The sequence below is a fragment of the Salvelinus alpinus genome, chromosome 11 (genome assembly GCF_045679555.1).
Source record: "Salvelinus alpinus chromosome 11, SLU_Salpinus.1, whole genome shotgun sequence".
NCBI classification, from domain to species: Eukaryota; Metazoa; Chordata; class Actinopteri; order Salmoniformes; family Salmonidae; genus Salvelinus; species Salvelinus alpinus.
In genome coordinates this window covers 56,391,800-56,409,772 of record NC_092096.1, presented here as the reverse complement: position 1 = coordinate 56,409,772, position 17,973 = coordinate 56,391,800, and the positions used below count along the sequence as shown (strand labels likewise).

At 40.7% G+C, this 17,973-nt stretch overlaps 1 protein-coding gene and 2 long non-coding RNA genes across 4 annotated transcripts; all 3 read left to right on the top strand.

The window, feature by feature from the left end:
• The first annotated feature begins 5,329 nt into the window (after positions 1–5,329).
• On the top strand, positions 5,330–17,301 carry LOC139534495 (uncharacterized). The gene is made up of 4 exons (XR_011666957.1): positions 5,330–5,357; positions 16,619–16,780; positions 16,946–16,980; positions 17,076–17,301. It is a non-coding gene; the product is annotated as an uncharacterized lncRNA (long non-coding RNA).
• On the top strand, positions 8,861–11,791 carry LOC139534491 (uncharacterized). The gene is made up of 6 exons (XM_071333669.1): positions 8,861–8,935; positions 9,095–9,457; positions 9,596–9,946; positions 10,128–10,259; positions 10,466–10,500; positions 11,403–11,791. Exons 1-6 carry the CDS (start codon positions 8,878–8,880, stop codon positions 11,538–11,540), a joined length of 1,077 nt encoding a protein of 358 aa, XP_071189770.1. The 5' UTR covers positions 8,861–8,877; the 3' UTR covers positions 11,541–11,791.
• Positions 14,054–16,500, top strand: LOC139534496 (uncharacterized). Of its 2 annotated transcripts, XR_011666958.1 has the most exons (4): positions 14,054–14,534; positions 15,556–15,731; positions 15,898–16,240; positions 16,407–16,500. It is a non-coding gene; the product is annotated as an uncharacterized lncRNA (long non-coding RNA). The 2 variants fall into 2 exon arrangements; XR_011666959.1 differs by lacking the exon at positions 15,556–15,731 and having other exon boundaries at positions 14,061–14,534.
• Positions 17,302–17,973: the final 672 nt, after the last annotated feature.

Below are 17,973 nucleotides of genomic sequence, written 5' to 3'. Positions count from 1 at the left end.
AATTGCATTGTTTTCTCTATAACCTGTAAATTCATATGCCTTGAGACCGTGATATACAAGCCTAAAGGCCGAGACAATAGGAAGACACATTGGCAGGATAAATTCACATTTTCGGGACCACTAAACTACTATTGATTTAGAACCACAGAGAGTTATCGCAAGTCACAACGAAAACAGGAACTGCCTACACTATTCAAGCACCATTTCAACTTCAACATTTCACCCCCAAGCCATAAGACTCCTGAACAGGTAATCAAATGGTTACCCGGACTATTTGCATTGTGTGCCCCCCCACCCCCCCAACCCCTCTTTTATGCTGATGTAACTCTCTGTTTATCATATATGCCTAGTCACTTTAACTATACGTTCATGTACATACTACTTCAATTGGGCTGACCAACCAGTGCTCCCGCACATTGGCTAACTGGGATATCTGCATTGTGTCCCACCCACCACCCACCACCCCCTCTTTTACGCTACTGCTACTCTCTGTTCATCATATATGCATAGTCACTTTAACCATATCTACATGTACATACTACCTCAATCAGCCTGACTAACAGTGTCTGTATGTAGCCTCGCTAGTTCTATAGCCTCGCTCCTGTATATAGCCTGTCTTTTTACTGTTGTTTTATTTCTTTACTTACCTATTGTTCACCTAATACCTTTTTTTTCACTATTGGTTAGAGCCTGTAAGTAAGCATTTCACTGTAAGGTCTACGCCTGTTGTATTCGGCGCACGTGACAAATAAACTTTGATTTGATTTGATCACCTCTGCTTAGTCTAATACCGTGACAACTAAAATATACCAAAAATGATTTAGTCCAATCAACTTAATGTGTGAAAGTTAAATATTAAAAAAAAATATCTTTTGAATTTCGCGCCCTGCACTTGAAGTGGCTGTTGTCATAGGTGTACCGGCACCGCCCTGCAGCCATAAGAAGTTAAGCTAAATATGATGTGGCTGTCCATGGTTCTGATTTCTGTGTGATTCTGCATCTCACTAAGTACTGTACTGCATGTGCATATCTAGACTGCCTAGTCCATTTCTCCTGTGTTTTAGTAGCTATTTACCCGGAAGATAACCGATAATGTCTTCTACCTTGACTCAACTTATTGACTTGGCTTTACTGTAACTCTCATGCAAATTGTGAATTGATTGATTTATGTCTACATCAATTAGCCAGACATGATCCCGTTACCGCTGGTGGATTTACAGCATGAGCAAATATTTCCCTCTCCAACTATGTACTCTGGCTTGTGTGTTCTAGATGGTACCATGCATCCCACTGTATCTCAGTCTGTGCTGACAGATTCAATGCCCTTAGGGGATCTGTGACTCTGGAGTGCTTCTCCACTGTAGACTCAGTGTTATCCTGGATATGGCTGAAACACACCGGGACATGGACTTGTACCCATGTGACAACCTACAATGAAAAAGTCAGATTCCAGGGAGATTTAGCAACTACGTCTCATTTTGAGCTGCAAAGGATGATTTGAGTTTTAATTTGAGCCTTTGGAATGTTGCCCATACTGATGTTGGATCGTATCATTGTGGAATATTCTGGTATAATTAATAACATTTTGGAGAAACAAAGTTTAATTTCTGAATGTCAAAATGTTGTGTGGTTCTCTTTAGCCAATGAATCATCAACTCAAGTGAACAGAACCATTCTGGATATTGAGGGTAAGACCTTGTAAGAGCTGATTATAATTTCTTTAATTTTTACAAATTCTTTCTAGAATGTCCTCCTCACACGGGGCACCAAATGCAGGTACAGTTATTAGAAATTATATGTGTTTTGGGGGGTCAGCAACCTTGAAACGCTTGGAGTCAGGAAGCAGGCGCAGAAGGTGAGTTCAATGGTATGAAAAGGCAGATAAAGTGAAAGTGATAAGCGTACTGAACATGAACAAAACCAATACTGCCTGATGACTGAGGCTACTGAGGGCTAAATAAAGGGAGTGTAATCAAGGTGATGATGAGGTCAAGGTCTGCGTAACGATGGGGAGCAGGTGTGCCTAATGATGGTTGCCAGGAACGGTTATTAGTAGACCAGCGACGACGAGCACTAGAGCGGGGGAGCGGGGTAGGCGTGACAAACCTTAAGAATTCCCTCTTTAAACGTACTGTAGGTATGTATTTTTCTCCTTCTCAAGAGAATCCAGTCGGATTGCTGAACTACATAATGTTTGTTCGAGTTGTTATCATTATTATCTCGATTGCAACACACATTCTCTTGTGGAGGAGAGCTCTGCAAAAAAGTAAGCAGTGTGACTAAGTTTGACTTTGTCATACTTTATACAAAATATATGATATATGAATGACAAAAATTAACCTCTTAGCGCACGGATCCCGCTAGCCGGATCAAAATCGACAACATCCGGTGAAGCTGGAGCGCGCCAAATTCAAGTTACAAAATCGTAATATTAAACATTCTTGAAAATACAAGTGTCTTACATCGTTTAAAAGCTTACGGCGAAAGCATACCATGCGATTTTCTGAGGACAGCGCCCCACACCAAAATACTTTTCCAACCAGCACAGGCGTCTCAAATTCCCAAATAGCAATAAAATAAATGACTTACCTTTGAAGATCTTCATCTGTTTGCAATCCCAACGGTCCCAGCTACACAACAAATGGTAATTTTGTTCAATAAAGTCCTTCTTTATGTCCCAAAAATGTCAGTTTAGTTGGCGCGCTTGATTCAGTAATCCACTCATTCAACATGCATACAAACGAATCCAAAAAGTTACCAGTAAAGTTCGTCCAAATAAGTCAAACGATGTTTCTAATTAATCCTCAGGTACTCTAATATCTAAATAAATGATAACATTTAAGATGGAGAATAGTATGTTCAATAGGGAAGATAAATAACGAAGAGCGCGCACCTCATTCAGAGAGAGACACCTTGGAAAAACTACAAACTACAACTACAACTATTTTTCATAAAACAAGCCTGAAACCCTTTCTAAAGACTGTTGACATCTAGTGGAAGCCATAGGAACTGCAATCTGGGAGCTATTTATTTGTACATAGACAAGCATTGAAATGGACTGTGACCTCAGAAAAACATTTTCCGGATGCATTTTCTTCGGGTTTTCACCTGCCATATCAGTTCTGTTATACTCACAGACATTATTTTAACAGTTTTAGAAACTTCAGAGTGTTTTCTATTTAATGCTACCAATTATATGCATATCCTAGCATCTGGGCCTGAGTAACAGGCAGTTTACTTTGGGCACGTCATTCATCAAAACTTCCGAACACTGCCCCTAGCCCTAAGAGGTTTATTAAATAAATATTCTTCAGGATTGGTGGGTCCCCTGCGGAACAGTTGAGCTAACGTAGGCTAATGCGATTAGTATGAGATTGTAAGCAACAAGAACATTTCCCAGGACATTGACATTTCTAATATTTGCAGAAAGCTTAAATTCTTGTTAATCTAACTGCACTGTCCAATTTACAGTAGCTATTACAGTGAAATAATACCATATAATAATACCTCTGACAAAATGTTTAGGTCTGTCATTAAAACTTCTTGTCAATAGGGGGGCGCTGTTTTCACTTTGGAAAAAATCGTGCCCAAATTAAACTGCCTCGTACTCTATTCTAGATCGTACAATATGCATATTATTATTACTATTGGATAGAAAACACTCTCACGTTTCTAAAACTGTTTGAATGATATCTGTGAGTAAAAGAGAACTCATTTTGCATCAAACTTCCATACAGGAAGTGAAAAATCTGAAAACGATGCTCTGTTCCAGGGCCTGCCTATTCAATTGCCTAATATTTATTAATATGCATGCACTTCATACGCCTTCCACTAGATGTCAACAGGCAGTGGAAGGTGAAATGGGGTGTCTAGCTTGATCTGAGGCCAAACAAGAGCTTTTGGAGTGACAGGTCTGGCGTGCGAAGTACGTCGACATTGGCTTCTGAAAAGCGTTCGGTATACACGGCGGATATCTCCGGCTCTGATTTTATTTGATACATGTGATAATAACATCATAAAGTTGTTTTTTTCAACCGAGTTGTATCAGTTTATTCAACGTTTATTGGGACTTTTGGAATTTTCCGTTCTTTGCGTCAAGAGAAGATGGGCATGTTCGCGCCACATGGCTAGCTAAGGTTGCTAATTCGACAGGAGAAAAGGACATTCTAAAACCAAACAACGATTTATTCTGGACCTAGGACTCCTTGTACAAGATTCTGATGGAAGCTCAATAAAAGTAAGAACAATTTATGATGTTATTTCGTATTTCTGTGGAAAATGTTGATTCCTATTCTCTGCCGTTTTGGCGGGTGCTGTCTCGCAATAACGCAAGCTGTTTGTTATGGTAACGTTATTTTTAAAAATCTAACACGGCGGTTGCATTAAGAAACAGTGTATCTTTCATTTGCCATACAACAAGTATTTTTATGTAAAGTTTATGATGAGTTCTTTGGTCAGATTAGGTGAGTGTCCAAAATAGCTCCGGACATTCTGGTGAATCGATGCTACATATTCACAATGTATAACCACGGTTTGCAGCTCTAAATATGCACATTTTCGAACAAAACATAAGTGTATTGTATAACCTGATGTTATAAGACTGTCATCTGATGAAGTTGGTCGAGGTTAGTGATTAATTTTATATCTTTTGCTGGTTTTTGCGAATGCTATCTATGCGGTGAATAAATGCTGTTGTGTGTTGGCTATTGTGGTAAGCTAATATAATGCTATATTGTGTTTTCGCTGTAAAACACTTAAAAAATCGGAAATATTGTCTGGATTCACAAGATGTTTATCTTTCATTTGCTGTACACCATGTATTTTTCATAAATGTTTTATGATGAGTATTGTTGCTCTCTGTAATTATTCTGGCTGCTTTGGTGATATTTTTGATTGTAGCTGCAATGTAAAACTATGATTTATACCTCAAATATGCACATTTTCGAACAAAACATAAATTTATTGTATAACATGTTATAAGACTGTCATCTGATGAAATTGTTTCTTGGTTAGTGACTAATTATATCTATATTTGGTCGGTTTTGTGATAGCTACCTATGCGGTAGAAACATGGTGAAAATATGCGGTTGAGTCTTTGGCTATTGTAGTTAGCTAATAGAAATACATATTGTGTTTTCGCTGTAAAACATAAAAAAAATCGGAAATGATGGCTGGATTCACAAGATGTTTATCTTTCATTTGCTGTGTTGGACTTGTGATTTCATGATATGTATATGCTATTATTTACTTGTGGCGCTATGCTAGGCTATGCTAGTCAGCTTTTACTGATGAGGATGCTCCCGGATCCGGGATGGGTGTTAAGTAAAGGTTAAAGGACCACCAATCATCTAAAGAGAGTGACTTTATCTTTCTTTCTCATGTAGATAAGAAAAAGAATAATTAAGAAACAATAACGCAACGTTTTTAGTCTGTCATTAAAGGGTCACCAAGTGATTTAATAAAATGTCATCTAATAGGACATTGTACTGGAACGATCAGTCTAGTAGGAGAGGATGATGATGGAACCATGTACCTTCTTCCCCTGGTTGTGATCCTGGGTGTTGTGACTGCTGTTCTACTGATAGTCATTCTCATCCTGGTCCTCAAGATCAGACCAGACGCAAACAGACACAACACAGGTAGGAGCCCATTTCATGATAATATGGGACCTTTGAACTATACCTTTAATGTGGATGTTTTTCCCATGATATACTGTACACTGATGATCAGAAGAGTCAGTCTGTTCACTAGAATGGAATGATCTGTTAATCCATTCTTTCGTCTCTCTTTTATATCATATTGAAAAATGATCAAGTAAATACTGCATGATTAAATACTGAAATATAAGCAGTTCAGAAATCGTGGAAATAACATATGTTGGTTATGTCATGATGTTTGCAAATCTACAGAACCAAGACACAGATACATTGAATTATGCCGCCCTGAATTTCACCTTCAAGAAGAGGAAGATGGAGAGGAGGAGAGAGAAAGAGCTGGACCCCCATGTAGTGTATGCTGCTACAAGATGACAAAGGATGGAAGAGGAGGATAATTAGTTCTCCATATCTTTGAATACAAGTTTAAATCTTGCTATATTGTATCTGTGTAGTTATATTAAATGTATTGAAATGTGAATCAATCAGTCTCCGTAGTGTATCTTTGTTAGTTGTACCTCAGTTGTACCTTCTGCAAATTAGTTAGGCCACACAGCTCAGTGGTACAGGGTGTGGTTAGAGAGGAGGAGTTGGAAATCAAATCACATCAAATCAAATTTAATTGGTCACATACACATGGTTAGCAGATGTTATTGCGAGTGTAGCGAAATACTTGTGCTTCTAGTTTCGACAGTGCAGTAATATCTAACAAGTAATCTAACAAATCCACAACAATTACGGTACCTAATACACACAAATCTAAGTAAAGGGATGGAATAAGAATCCATTTATTAAAGTGGCCAATGATTTCAAGTCTATGTAGGCAGCAGCCTCTCTGTGTTAGTGATGGCTGTTTAACAGTCTGATAGAAGCTGTCCCAGCTTTGATGCATCTGTACTGACCTCGCCTTCTGAATAGTAGCGGGGTGAACAGGCAGTGGCTCGGGTGGTTGTTGTCCTTGATGATCTTTTTGGCCTTCCTGTGACATCGGGTGCTGTAGGTGTTCTGGAGGGCGGGTAGTTTGCAGTTGTTGTGCAGACCGCACCACCCTTTGGACAGCCCTGCGGTTGTGGGTGGTGTAGTTGCCGTACCAGGCGGTGATACTGCCCATCAGGATGCTCTCTTCACCACACTGTCTGTGTGGGTGGACCATTTCAGTTTGTCCGTGATGTGTACGCAGAGGAACTTACCACCTTCTCCACTGCTGTCCCGTCGATATGGAGAGGGGGGTGCTCCCTCTGCTGTTTCCTGAAGTCCACGATCATCTTCTTTGTTTTGTTGATGTCGAGTGAGAGGTTGTTTTCCTGACACAACACTCCCAGAGCCCTCACCTCCTCCCTGTAGGCTGTCTCGTCGTTGTTGGCAATTAAGCCCACTACTGTGTGTTGTCTGCAAACTTGATGATTGAGATGGAGGGGTGCATGGCCATGCAGTCATGGGTGAACAGGGAGTACAGGAGGGGGCTGAGCACGCACACTTGTGGGAACCAGTGTTGAGGATCAGCAAAGTGGAGATGTTGTTTCCTACGTTCACCACCTGGGGGTGGCCCGTCAGGAAGTCCAGGACCCAATTGCACAGGACAGGGTTGAGACACAGGGAAGTAACATCTGTTTAATGGCTGCAGAGGAGTAGTTGCCTCTATAACCGATGTGAAATGGCTAGCTATTTAGCGGGGTGCGCGCCAATAGCGTTTCAATCGGTGACATCACTTGCTCTGAGACCTTGAAGTAGTTGTTCCCGGGGTAACGGGTAACGATGCTTCGAGGGTGACTGTTGTCTGTGTGCAGAGGGTCCCTGGTTCGAGCCCAGGTAGGGGCGAGGAGAGAGACAGAAGCTATACTGTTACATTGGTGCCGTGACCCGGATCACTGGTTGCTGCGGAAAAGGAGGAGGTCAAAAGGGGGGTGAGTGTAACTGATGTGAAATGGCTAGCTAGTTAGTGAGGTGCACGCTAATAGTGTTTCAATCGGTGATATCACTCACTCTGAGACCTTGATGTAGTTGTTCTCCTTGCTCTGCAAGGCCTGCGGCTTTTGTGGCGCGATGGGTAACGATGCTTCGAGGGTTACTGTTGTCTGCAAAGGGTCCCTGGTTCGAGCCCAGGTAGGGGCTAACTTAGATCTCTGTTGTGTGTGTTGGTGATTTGGTTATTTTTTTATAGTGTGACCCTGAGGGGGAAAGTACCCAGCAGTAGACAATTGCATTATACTGATCACTTTTAAAGACAAATAAAGAGTTAAACCAAAATTGCCTTTGTCATGATGTTATTCCACCCTTAGTATTTCCTGTCTTGTCTTTGCACTAATCACAGCCCCCTATTCCGAGAAGCACCTTATAAGGAGAATATGATTGGGGTCTGAAGTAGAGGAGGAGCCCGGTGAGGGTATGCATCACTTCCTGTGGTGTGAGTGACAGGAAGGAGCAGCTCAGTGTAGAGTGAGACCTGCTGAGGTGAACATCACTGGGTCTCTCATAAACTAACACTGGGGGATGAAATGTCCCTTATATTCTCTCTCTCTGTCTCTCTCTCTCTCTCTCTCTGTCTCTGTGGTTTTCACCCGGATGTCTCAGAACTCTTAGCTATCTCATACTCTAGGCTATACTACTTGCTCTTCAAGTTGACCATTTTAACAACATTAAACCAAGTCTTTTGATGAGTCATCTTATCTATACAGAGTTGACAGAAATCTGTGAAAAAACACAACAAGCTATTTATTAGGTAATTTGACCTAGATCTGTAGTTCTTAGTCAAACACAACACAGTTTTAACTGTGAAGTATTATCATCACCTATAGGCCTAGAGGAATCTGCCTACTCAATAACAAAATCATGGGAAGGGATTCTATCCATTCAATCCAATTGAATGTCCTGAATTAGAGATTGTTTTCCATAGATGTTTTTTAGTGAGGTGAAGTTCACAACTATGATTGTGGTGACGTAGACAACAGTATCTGTAGTGATAAAGAATAAGGGATTCCAGGATTCCAAACTTGAATGATTATACCTACATTTGTCCTAAATATTTAAGGATAAGAATATACCTATAATAAAATATTTCAGCCAGGAGACTCTGTGACTCTGGACAATGTGAAGAAGATTGTCCTTCCTGAATAAGGCGTCAACAAAAATGATGCGTCCAGTTCGACCAATCACCTGCAGCTCCATTGTTGAAGTGTTGTCTACATTGGTGGACTTTTTCCACTCAAGACAAGTTGTGAGGAGAATGACACCTTCAAAGAGGATCACACTGTGTCTGATATTTCCACTTCTTGTAGAGATGGGTAAGTCCAACTTTTATATTTCTCTGTTTATGAGATGTCCACCCTTGATTTGGATGCTTGAGATATCACATGTAATGCTTTACAGACACTTTGAATATTCTAAATTGTATTTTGGGTATGTAACAGCAAATATACTATATTGTTCATGTTTCTTAATAGATGTAGTAGCTGGTACTGAATCCTCATCCATACTTCAGGACAGTGGTCTCATATCAGCCAACGTTGGAGACACAGTGATTGTGCACTGCTTCTATAAAGGCCACATGGACATGCATTTCTCCTGGTACAAGCAACCCTTGGGAGATAAGCTTCAACTCTTCTCAACTGTCTATAAGTTCGACAGGAACGCAACATTTTACCATCAGTTTAAGGATAACCCTCGATTCTCAGTGGAAAACGGACAAGAAAAGAATCACCTAAGGATCTCAGACATGCAGATCTCTGATTCAGGCACATACTACTGTGGAAGCGCTTATGGCAACAAGGTGGAGTTCGGAGAAGGAGCCATTCTCATAGTAAAAGGTACATTTTAAAATAACTTAATTTACATATATGCAGTGTAAATATGAGGTATTATCTTAATCAGATTAGAGGTTGAGTTTGAATACTTTCTACAGTAATTTTCTAGAGATTCAATGGGTTTATTGAACTTCTTGTCAGGTTCAGGGTCCAGAAACATGACGGTGCTCCAGCAGCCTGTGTTTGAGTCAGTCCAGCCAGGAGACTCTGTGACTCTGAACTGTACAATACACACTGAGACCTGTGTAGGAGAACACAGTGTGTATTGGTTCAGACATGGCTCAGGAGAATCCCTTCCAGGAATCCTTTACTCGCATGTAGACAGGAATGATCAGTGTGAGAAGAGCCTTGAGGCTGGGTCTCCTACACAGAGCTGTGTCTACAACCTCCCCAAGAGGAACCTCAGCCTCTCTGATGCTGGGACTTACTACTGTGCTGTGGCCTCATGTGGGGAGATACTGTTTGGAAATGGGACCAAGCTGGACATTCAAGGTAAATTCCATTTAATCTGTAAATATCCCCAACAATACAGTTTATTCGTGCAAGCAGCCTACCTCCAAATGATCCCATACATTTATCTCAACAAGCTATACAATATCACCATTAGCTTTTAATTCCATATTTTACTGTTTGATGATGATACAATATGAATTCACTGATACCCTTTCCACAGTTCCAGAACATGATTCTCCATTTGATATGAATCCTACTGTTCTGTTGTTGGTCGTCTCCAACATTGTTCTGGGGATAGTGACCCTTCTACTTGTCTGGGCGCTGTGCAAGACTCAGAACAGAGATAGCAGAGGTATTACTTTATATCTAATGTATCCAATGTATGTAATGTTATAGCTGATGTATCTAAAGTTTCATGCATCCCTATGCAATGTACATTCTGTAAATATCAGTTAAATGCCAACGCATAGGCACTGTTAATTAACTACATGAGTTTAAAAGAGATAGATTGTCATATAAAATAATAGCTGGCCTTCTTCTATTTCAATCTCTATGAAGGGAGGACTGATGCCCCAACGTCCCAGGGCAATCAGGTACATTTTACAACATTTATAAATATAGTATATTTTCAGTTTTTTCAAGAAACTGCCATTTAACTTTCTTTACAGCTAGTATTCAGCTTATTTGTGCTTTTTATGTTATTAAGCTGTCACATCTGCTCCTGCAACGCCCACTACTGCTCATCCTGTGTCTCCTTGACCTGCCGCCACTCCCCCAGTACTCTCTCCCTCTCCCTCTCTCTCTCTCTCTCTCTCTCTCTGTGGGATTGTGTGGGCGGAGACAGGTGTGCTGGAGTCAGAGCAGATCCCCACCAGCTGCAACCTGTTCCATAATCAAGATCTCTGCAAATACGCAGCCCTGCAGCCCTGACACTTCCACACTGCCAGATTGTAATCTCTGCTCATTCTGCCCGCTCTGACTCTGGTCCCTGTCTCCTGTCCCACGTCTCGTCATCCTGCTTCTCTGTCCTGGCCTGGGTTCCCCACTCTACTACTCCCTTGGATTCCACCCCAGACCTGCTTACCCTGTCCCAACCCCTCTCGCTCCAGCCTCAGCCTCCGCACCTGGTTTCAGAACCCGCCTGAGTTTCCCCTGACCTGCACTCCATCTCCCCCCTGTGTTTCAATATATGCCTTGGTTACTTCATCCCCGTCTCCTCATCTGAGTCTGCTCTTGGTTTCCCCTGTTCCACTCCTCGTAACATAAGCTTTCTTGGAAGTAATAGGTCACTGTACTAGATGTAGCCTACTTATCTTTGTGATCATTGAACTTCTGTCTGTCACTGTTCCACTGACTGTCAGGTCATTGTAGTGGGTGTATAGTCTGAACAGTCATGTCTTTTGTACAGTGTTTTCTTCCACAGGAGAATAGAAACATTATATAGTAGATCATGCTGTCATCATAATGATTTTCCTCATGGCTCCACCCCCCTCAGAATCAAGACAGTGACGTGTTGAACTATGCAGCTGTCAGTTTCACCCCCAAGAAGAAGTCCTCCTCTAGAAGAGCAAGAGAGAAGACCAGCAGAGAGGATGCAGTGTACTCTGATGTCAGATACCTTCAGCAGCAGTGAAAGATATCACCACTGTCACAAAGACTACAAGAAGCAACATTTTACTATTTAGTAACTTAAATGACTTTGTAGTTCACAATTCAACAAAGAAAATGTAACTTTAACATTGTCTTTATGTTAGATTTACATAATGATCCTGTCCATCCTTACATAGCCATAACATTTCACAGCTTGTAAGAAATCTTCTGATAGAGAATCCCATTTTTGCGGTATGACTGTGTGTTTTTAACATAATAAACCATTCATTTATACACTCCGTACAGCTCTATTCTCTGTCTACAGAACATCTCTGCCACCACATATACCGTAATTGCTGGACTATTAAGCGCACCTGAATATAAGCCGTACCCACTGAATTTTTTACAAATATGTATTTTGTACATAAATAAACCGCACATGTCTATAAGCCGCAAGTGCCTACCGGTACATTGAAACAAATTAACTTTACACAGCCTTTAAACGAAACACGGCTTGTAACAAAAATAAATAGGCTTTTAAACGAAACACGGCTTGTAACAAAAATAAATAGGCTTTAACGAAACACGGCTTGTAACAAAAATAAAAAATAAATAGCAGTAAACAGTAGCCTACCAAGAAAGTCAAACTTCATTGCGGTGGCGATTGTTTTGGCTTTCAGTCGGATCTGCACAGTTCCAACATCTTATCATCGACTCATTAAGGTCAAGCTCCCGTGCAGCAGCTCTAATTCCTTTTCCAACAGCCAGATCGATCGCCTTCAACTTGAAAGCTGCATCATATGCATTTCTCCGTGTCTTTGCCATGATGAGGGTGACAAAATGACTACCGTAATCAGAATGATGGCAAGTTTGAGCGCGCTCGATTTACGTCACATTATGTGACGGTGCTCAGTTTTTTGGCGGCATGAATCTTGTGAAAAAATAAAAAATAACATAAATTAGCCGCGTCATTGTATAAACCGCGAGGTTCATAGCGTGGGAAAAAAGTAGCGGCTTATAGTCCGGAAATTACGGTACAAACATACAATATGATTAAAAGTAATAGCAGTTTAGCTGAATATGTGTCAGGCTCCATCACACCATTAGAAATGGAGGAACACCAACACACATCTATTTCTTATCACAGAAGAGGTGCTTTTTTATTTAACTGTTATTTAACCAAGTTTAGAGTTGCTGAGATACAAAACATTTTTCAGGAGAGACCATGAGAATCTCTCTGACTCCACATACCGGACACAGATATACACTTTGCATTGTAAGAAGTGCAGTGCCGTTTTACACACAAACCAGGTGGTAGGGGTGCGTGGGTAAAATCACTGGAGCCATATTACAACCTACAGTATGTGTTGTGATACTTGCATTGTTTTCTCTATAACCTGTAAATTCATATGCCTTGAGACCGTGATATACAAGCCTAAAGGCCGAGACAATCGGAAAACACATTGGCAGTATAAATTCACATTTTCGGGACAACTAAACTACTATTGATTTAGAACCACAGAGAGTTATCGCAAGTCACAACGAAAACAGGAACTGCCTCCACTATTCCAGCCCCATTTCAACTTCAACATTTCACCCCAAGCCATAAGACTCCTGAACAGGTAATCAAATGGCTACCCGGACTATTTGCATTGTGTGCCCCCCCATCCCCCCAACCCCTCTTTTACGCTGATATTACTCTCTGTTTATCATATATACTACTTCAATTGGGCTGACCAACCAGTGCTCCCGCACATTGGCTAACTGGGATATCTGCATTGTGTCCTGATAATTGTGTCCTGATAATGTCTTCTACCTTAACTCAACTTATTGACTTGGCTTTACTGTAACTCTCATGCAAATTGTGAATTGATTGATTTATGTCTACATCAATTAGCCAAACATGAGCCCTTTATATCTGGATGATTTACAGCATGAGCAAATATTTCCCTCTCCAACTATGTACTCTGGCATGTGTGTTCTTGATGGTACCATGCATCCCACTGTATCTCAGTCTAAGCTGACAGATTAGATGCCCTTATGGGGATCTGAGACTCTGGAGTGCTTCTCCATTGTAGACTCAGTGAAATCCTGGATATGGCTGAAACACACACCGGGACATGGACTTGTACCCATGTGACAACCTACAATGAAAAAGTCAGATTCCAGGGAGATTTAGCAACTACGTCTCATTTTGAGCTGCATAGGATGATTTGAGTTTTAATTTGACCCTTTGGAATGTTGCCCATACTGATGTTGGATCGTATCATTGTGGAATATTCTGGTATAATGAATAATATTTTGGAGAAACAAAGTTTCTGAATGTCAAAATGTTGTGTGGTTCTCTTTAGCCAATGAATCATCAACTCAAGTGAACGGAACCATTCTGGATATTGAGGGTAAGACCTTGTAAGAGCTGATTATAATTTCTTTAATTTTTACAAATTCTTTCAAGTATGTCCTCCTCACACGGGGCACGAAATGTAGGTACAGTTATTAGAAATTATATGTGTTTTTTGGGGGGTTGTCACGTTCCTGACCTGTTTTCTGTTAGTTTTGTATGTGTTAGTTGGTCAGGACGTGAGTTTGGGTGGGTAGTCTATGTTTTCTGTTTCTATGTTGGTTAATGGGTACCTAATATGGTTCTCAATTAGAGGCAGGTGGTTTTCATCTCCTCTGATTGAGAATCATATTAAGGTAGGTAGTTTCACAGTGTTTGTTTGTGGGTGGTTGTCTCCTGTGTCTGTGTTGCACCATACGGGACTGTTTCGTTCGTTCGTCATTTTGTGTAGTCATTTTCCTGTTCGTGAGTTCTTCGTGTTTCATGTAAGTTCGTCGTCCAGGTCTGTCTACTGCGTTTGTTGTTTTGTTAGTTTATAGTGAAGTTCGTGTTTTTGTCTTTTCTTTAATTAAATCATGTCAACTCAAGAAGCTGCATTTTGGTTCAATCCCTGCTCCTCCTCTTCGGAGGAGGAGGAACGCCGTTACAGGGGTCAGCAACCTTGAAACGCTTGGAGTCAGGAAGCAGGCGCAGAAGGTGAGTTCAATGGTATGAAAAGGCAGATAAAGTGATAAGCGTACTGAACATGAACAAAACCAATACTGCCTGATGACTGAGGCTACTGAGGGCTAAATAAAGGGAGCGTAATCAAGGTGATGATGTGGTCAAGGTCTGCGTAACGATGGGGAGCAGGTGTGCGTAATGATGATGGTTAAAGGTTAGAATTAGGCTAGGTCTGGGGTTAAGCGTTAAGGCTGGTGGATAGTTCATTTGAACATGTATAATCCATCTGTAGGGTGAAGTCATCTACGACCCCCACCAAACTGAAACACATGTCAGCTGTTCCCAAACCTTTTTGGCCTACGACCCCATTTTGATATTCAACATCTTTTGAGACCCACCATGTAAAAAAGTGATGCAATCAACTGCCAATGTTTATTTTTTAATTGTTGACAGTCCAGTACAAATCAGTTTGACAGTATTTTTGACAGTATATCAATCTGAAGGAAGTATGGTTTGAAGTGACTGAAATGCATCAGAAATGTATTGGGAAGTTCAGAAGATCATCAGGCAATAAAGAAAAGCATGTCGACGTTGCTGATGTTTTCCCCCCTAATCTTATTTAGTGCCTGGTCTTGTCCACTCTGCTCTAATGAGTTATTGGTGCTTGTGGGCATTGTAGAGGGAAACAGAAGAGTCTTCTTTCAGGGATAGGGTCATAATATTTTGTCACACATTTGTAGGAAGAAAACAGAAACCGCTCTGTTTATTACAACCGCAACTCGCTGCTACAGGAGGTTACTGACATAACCCTGGTTCTATGAACCAAGAGCGATTTAGTCCATTTTATTTCAGCTTTTTTCTCAAGACCACATTTTTATATCAGGGGACAGACACTACATGGGGTCACAACTTCTAGTTTGGGAAACGCTGACCTATATGAACCCAACCGAACCCAAACACCTGTTTCCATTTTGATTCAACACAAATGTTACATATACATATTTGATCTTACACTCCACATAAAATGTCTGTCAATTCGGCTTTCTGTAAATAGACATTGTGGTCCAAACCCAACTACCACGCCCCCTACCAATGAAATCCCTTTTGATCTCACTGTGATCTCAGCGTGAATAAAGAGGTGTTCTCTGATTCACAACCAGACAGAGCAGAATAGATTTACACACAGAATGGCGAGAACCTTCCTACCAGCTCTACTGCTCTATGGATTGAGTAAGTAAGCTACTGCTGAATCTAACATGGAGACAGAGTAAGATTTCCTGCATCCATCAAGTATAACCACAATGTTCAGTGCAGCACTTCTTCCTGATTTCTGACATGTAAATGTGATATCAATGATTATAATCATTAATGTAGGACTTTGTTCTCTGTGTTTCAGGTTTGGTCTCTGTGTTGGTTTCTCTGTCTCAGACTATGGAGGTCCGTACTGGGGATACCATCACCTTGCAGTGCTCCAATGTTACAACGGTTGTGGGACACACAGCATGGTTCAAGCAAGTCAACGGATCAGTGCCTGTGTGTATCTCGTCTATGTACAGCTTTAATTCAACACCTGTTCTCCACAATGGTTTTCAAAGGAGCCATATTGAAATGTTCAGCAACAAGACAACTTTTTTTCTCAAAATCACAAAAGTGGAAATAGCTGACTGGCCTGTATTTCTGTGGATTGTATCCACATAGCCACATGTTCTTTGTCAATGCAACAGTTCTAAAAATTCAAGGTAAGTGTTCAGCTTTTTATCTGGCTTTTGATACATTTGAAAATGTTTATAGAGCCTTGCTAGGAGTTATTCATGAAACAAGGCAAACCATCGCCGGACATCTTTTTAAATATTATAATTTTGAGAAAAAAATACTACTTTATTTTTACTAATCTCAATGTTATAGGGCACAACAGAGGTGAGGAAATACCAGAGTCACCTAAAGACTCTGACAAAATGTTTAGGTCTGTCATTAAAGGACCACCAATCATCTAGAGAGTGACTTTATCTTTCTTTCTCATGTAGATAAGAAAAATAATAATTAAGAAACAATAACGCAACTTTTTTAGTCTGTCATTAAAGGGTCACCAAGTGATTTAATAAAATGTCATCTAATAGGACATTGTAATGGAACAATCAGTCTAGTAGGAGAGGATGATGATGGAACCATGTACCTTCTTCCCCTGGTTGTGATCCTGGGTGTTGTGACTGCTGTTCTACTGATAGTCATCCTCATCCTGGTCCTCAAGATCAGACGAGACGCAAACAGACACAACACAGGTAGGAGCCCATTTCATGATAATATGGGACCTTTGAACTATACCTTTAATTTAGATGTTTTTCCCATGATATACTGTACACAGATGATCAGAAGAGACAGTGTGTTCACCAGAATGGAATGATCTGTTAATCCATTCTCTCGTCTCTCTTTTATATCATATTCAGGACCTGATTCTCAATGACAACCACAAAATGATCAAGTAAATACTGCATGATTAAATACTGAAATATAAGCAGTTCAGAAATCGTGGAAATAACATATGTTGGTTATGTCATGATGTTTGCAAATCTACAGAACCAAGACACAGATACATTGAATTATGCCGCCCTGAATTTCACCTCCAAGAAGAGGAAGATGGAGAGGAGAAGAGAGAAGGAGCTGGACCCCCATGTAGTGTATGCTGCTACAAGATGACAAAGGATGGAAGAGGAGGATAATTAGTTGTCCATATCTTTGAATACAAGTTTAAATCTTGCTATATTGTATCCGTGTAGTTATATTAAATGTATTGAAATGTGAATCAATCAGTCTCCGTGGTGTATCTTTGTTAGTTGTACCTTCTGCAAATGAGTTAGGCCACACAGCTCAGTGGTACAGGGTGTGGTTAGAGAGGAGGAGTTGGAAATCAAATCACATCAAATCAAATCCAATTTCATTGGTCACATACACATGGTTAGCAGATGTTATTGCGTGTGTAGCGAAATGCTTGTGCTTCTAGTTTCGACAGTGCAGTAATATCTAACAAGTAATCTAACAAATCCACAACAACTACGGTACCTAATACACACAAATCTAAGTAAAGGGATGGAATAAGAATATATACATATAAATATATGGACGAGCGATGACCGAGCGGCATAGGCAAAATGCAATAGATGGTATAAAATACAATTAGATGAGTAATAAAAGTGACTAGTGATCCATTTATTAAAGTGGCCAATGATTTCAAGTCTGTATGTAGGCAGCAGCCTCTCTGTGTTAGTGATGGCTGTTTAACAGTCTGATAGAAGTTGTTTTTCAGTCTCTGTCCCAGCTTTGATGCATCTGTACTGACCTCGCCTTCTGAATGGTAGCGGGGTGAACAGGCAGTGGCTCGGGTGGTTGTTGTCCTTGATGATCTTTTTGGCCTTGCTGTGACATCGGGTGCTGTAGGTGTCCTGGAGGGCGGGTAGTTTGCCCCCGGTGATGCGTT

Bases quoted from the DNA above. Each gene is read 5' to 3' on its own strand.
- LOC139534491 (XM_071333669.1), top strand. From the start codon at position 8,878: ATGACACCTTCAAAGAGGATCACACTGTGTCTGATATTTCCACTTCTT. The intron at 9,947-10,127 runs GTAAATTCCATT...CCCTTTCCACAG, and splicing joins GACCAAGCTGGACATTCAAG to TTCCAGAACATGATTCTCCA. The intron at 10,501-11,402 runs GTACATTTTACA...CACCCCCCTCAG, and splicing joins CAACGTCCCAGGGCAATCAG to AATCAAGACAGTGACGTGTT.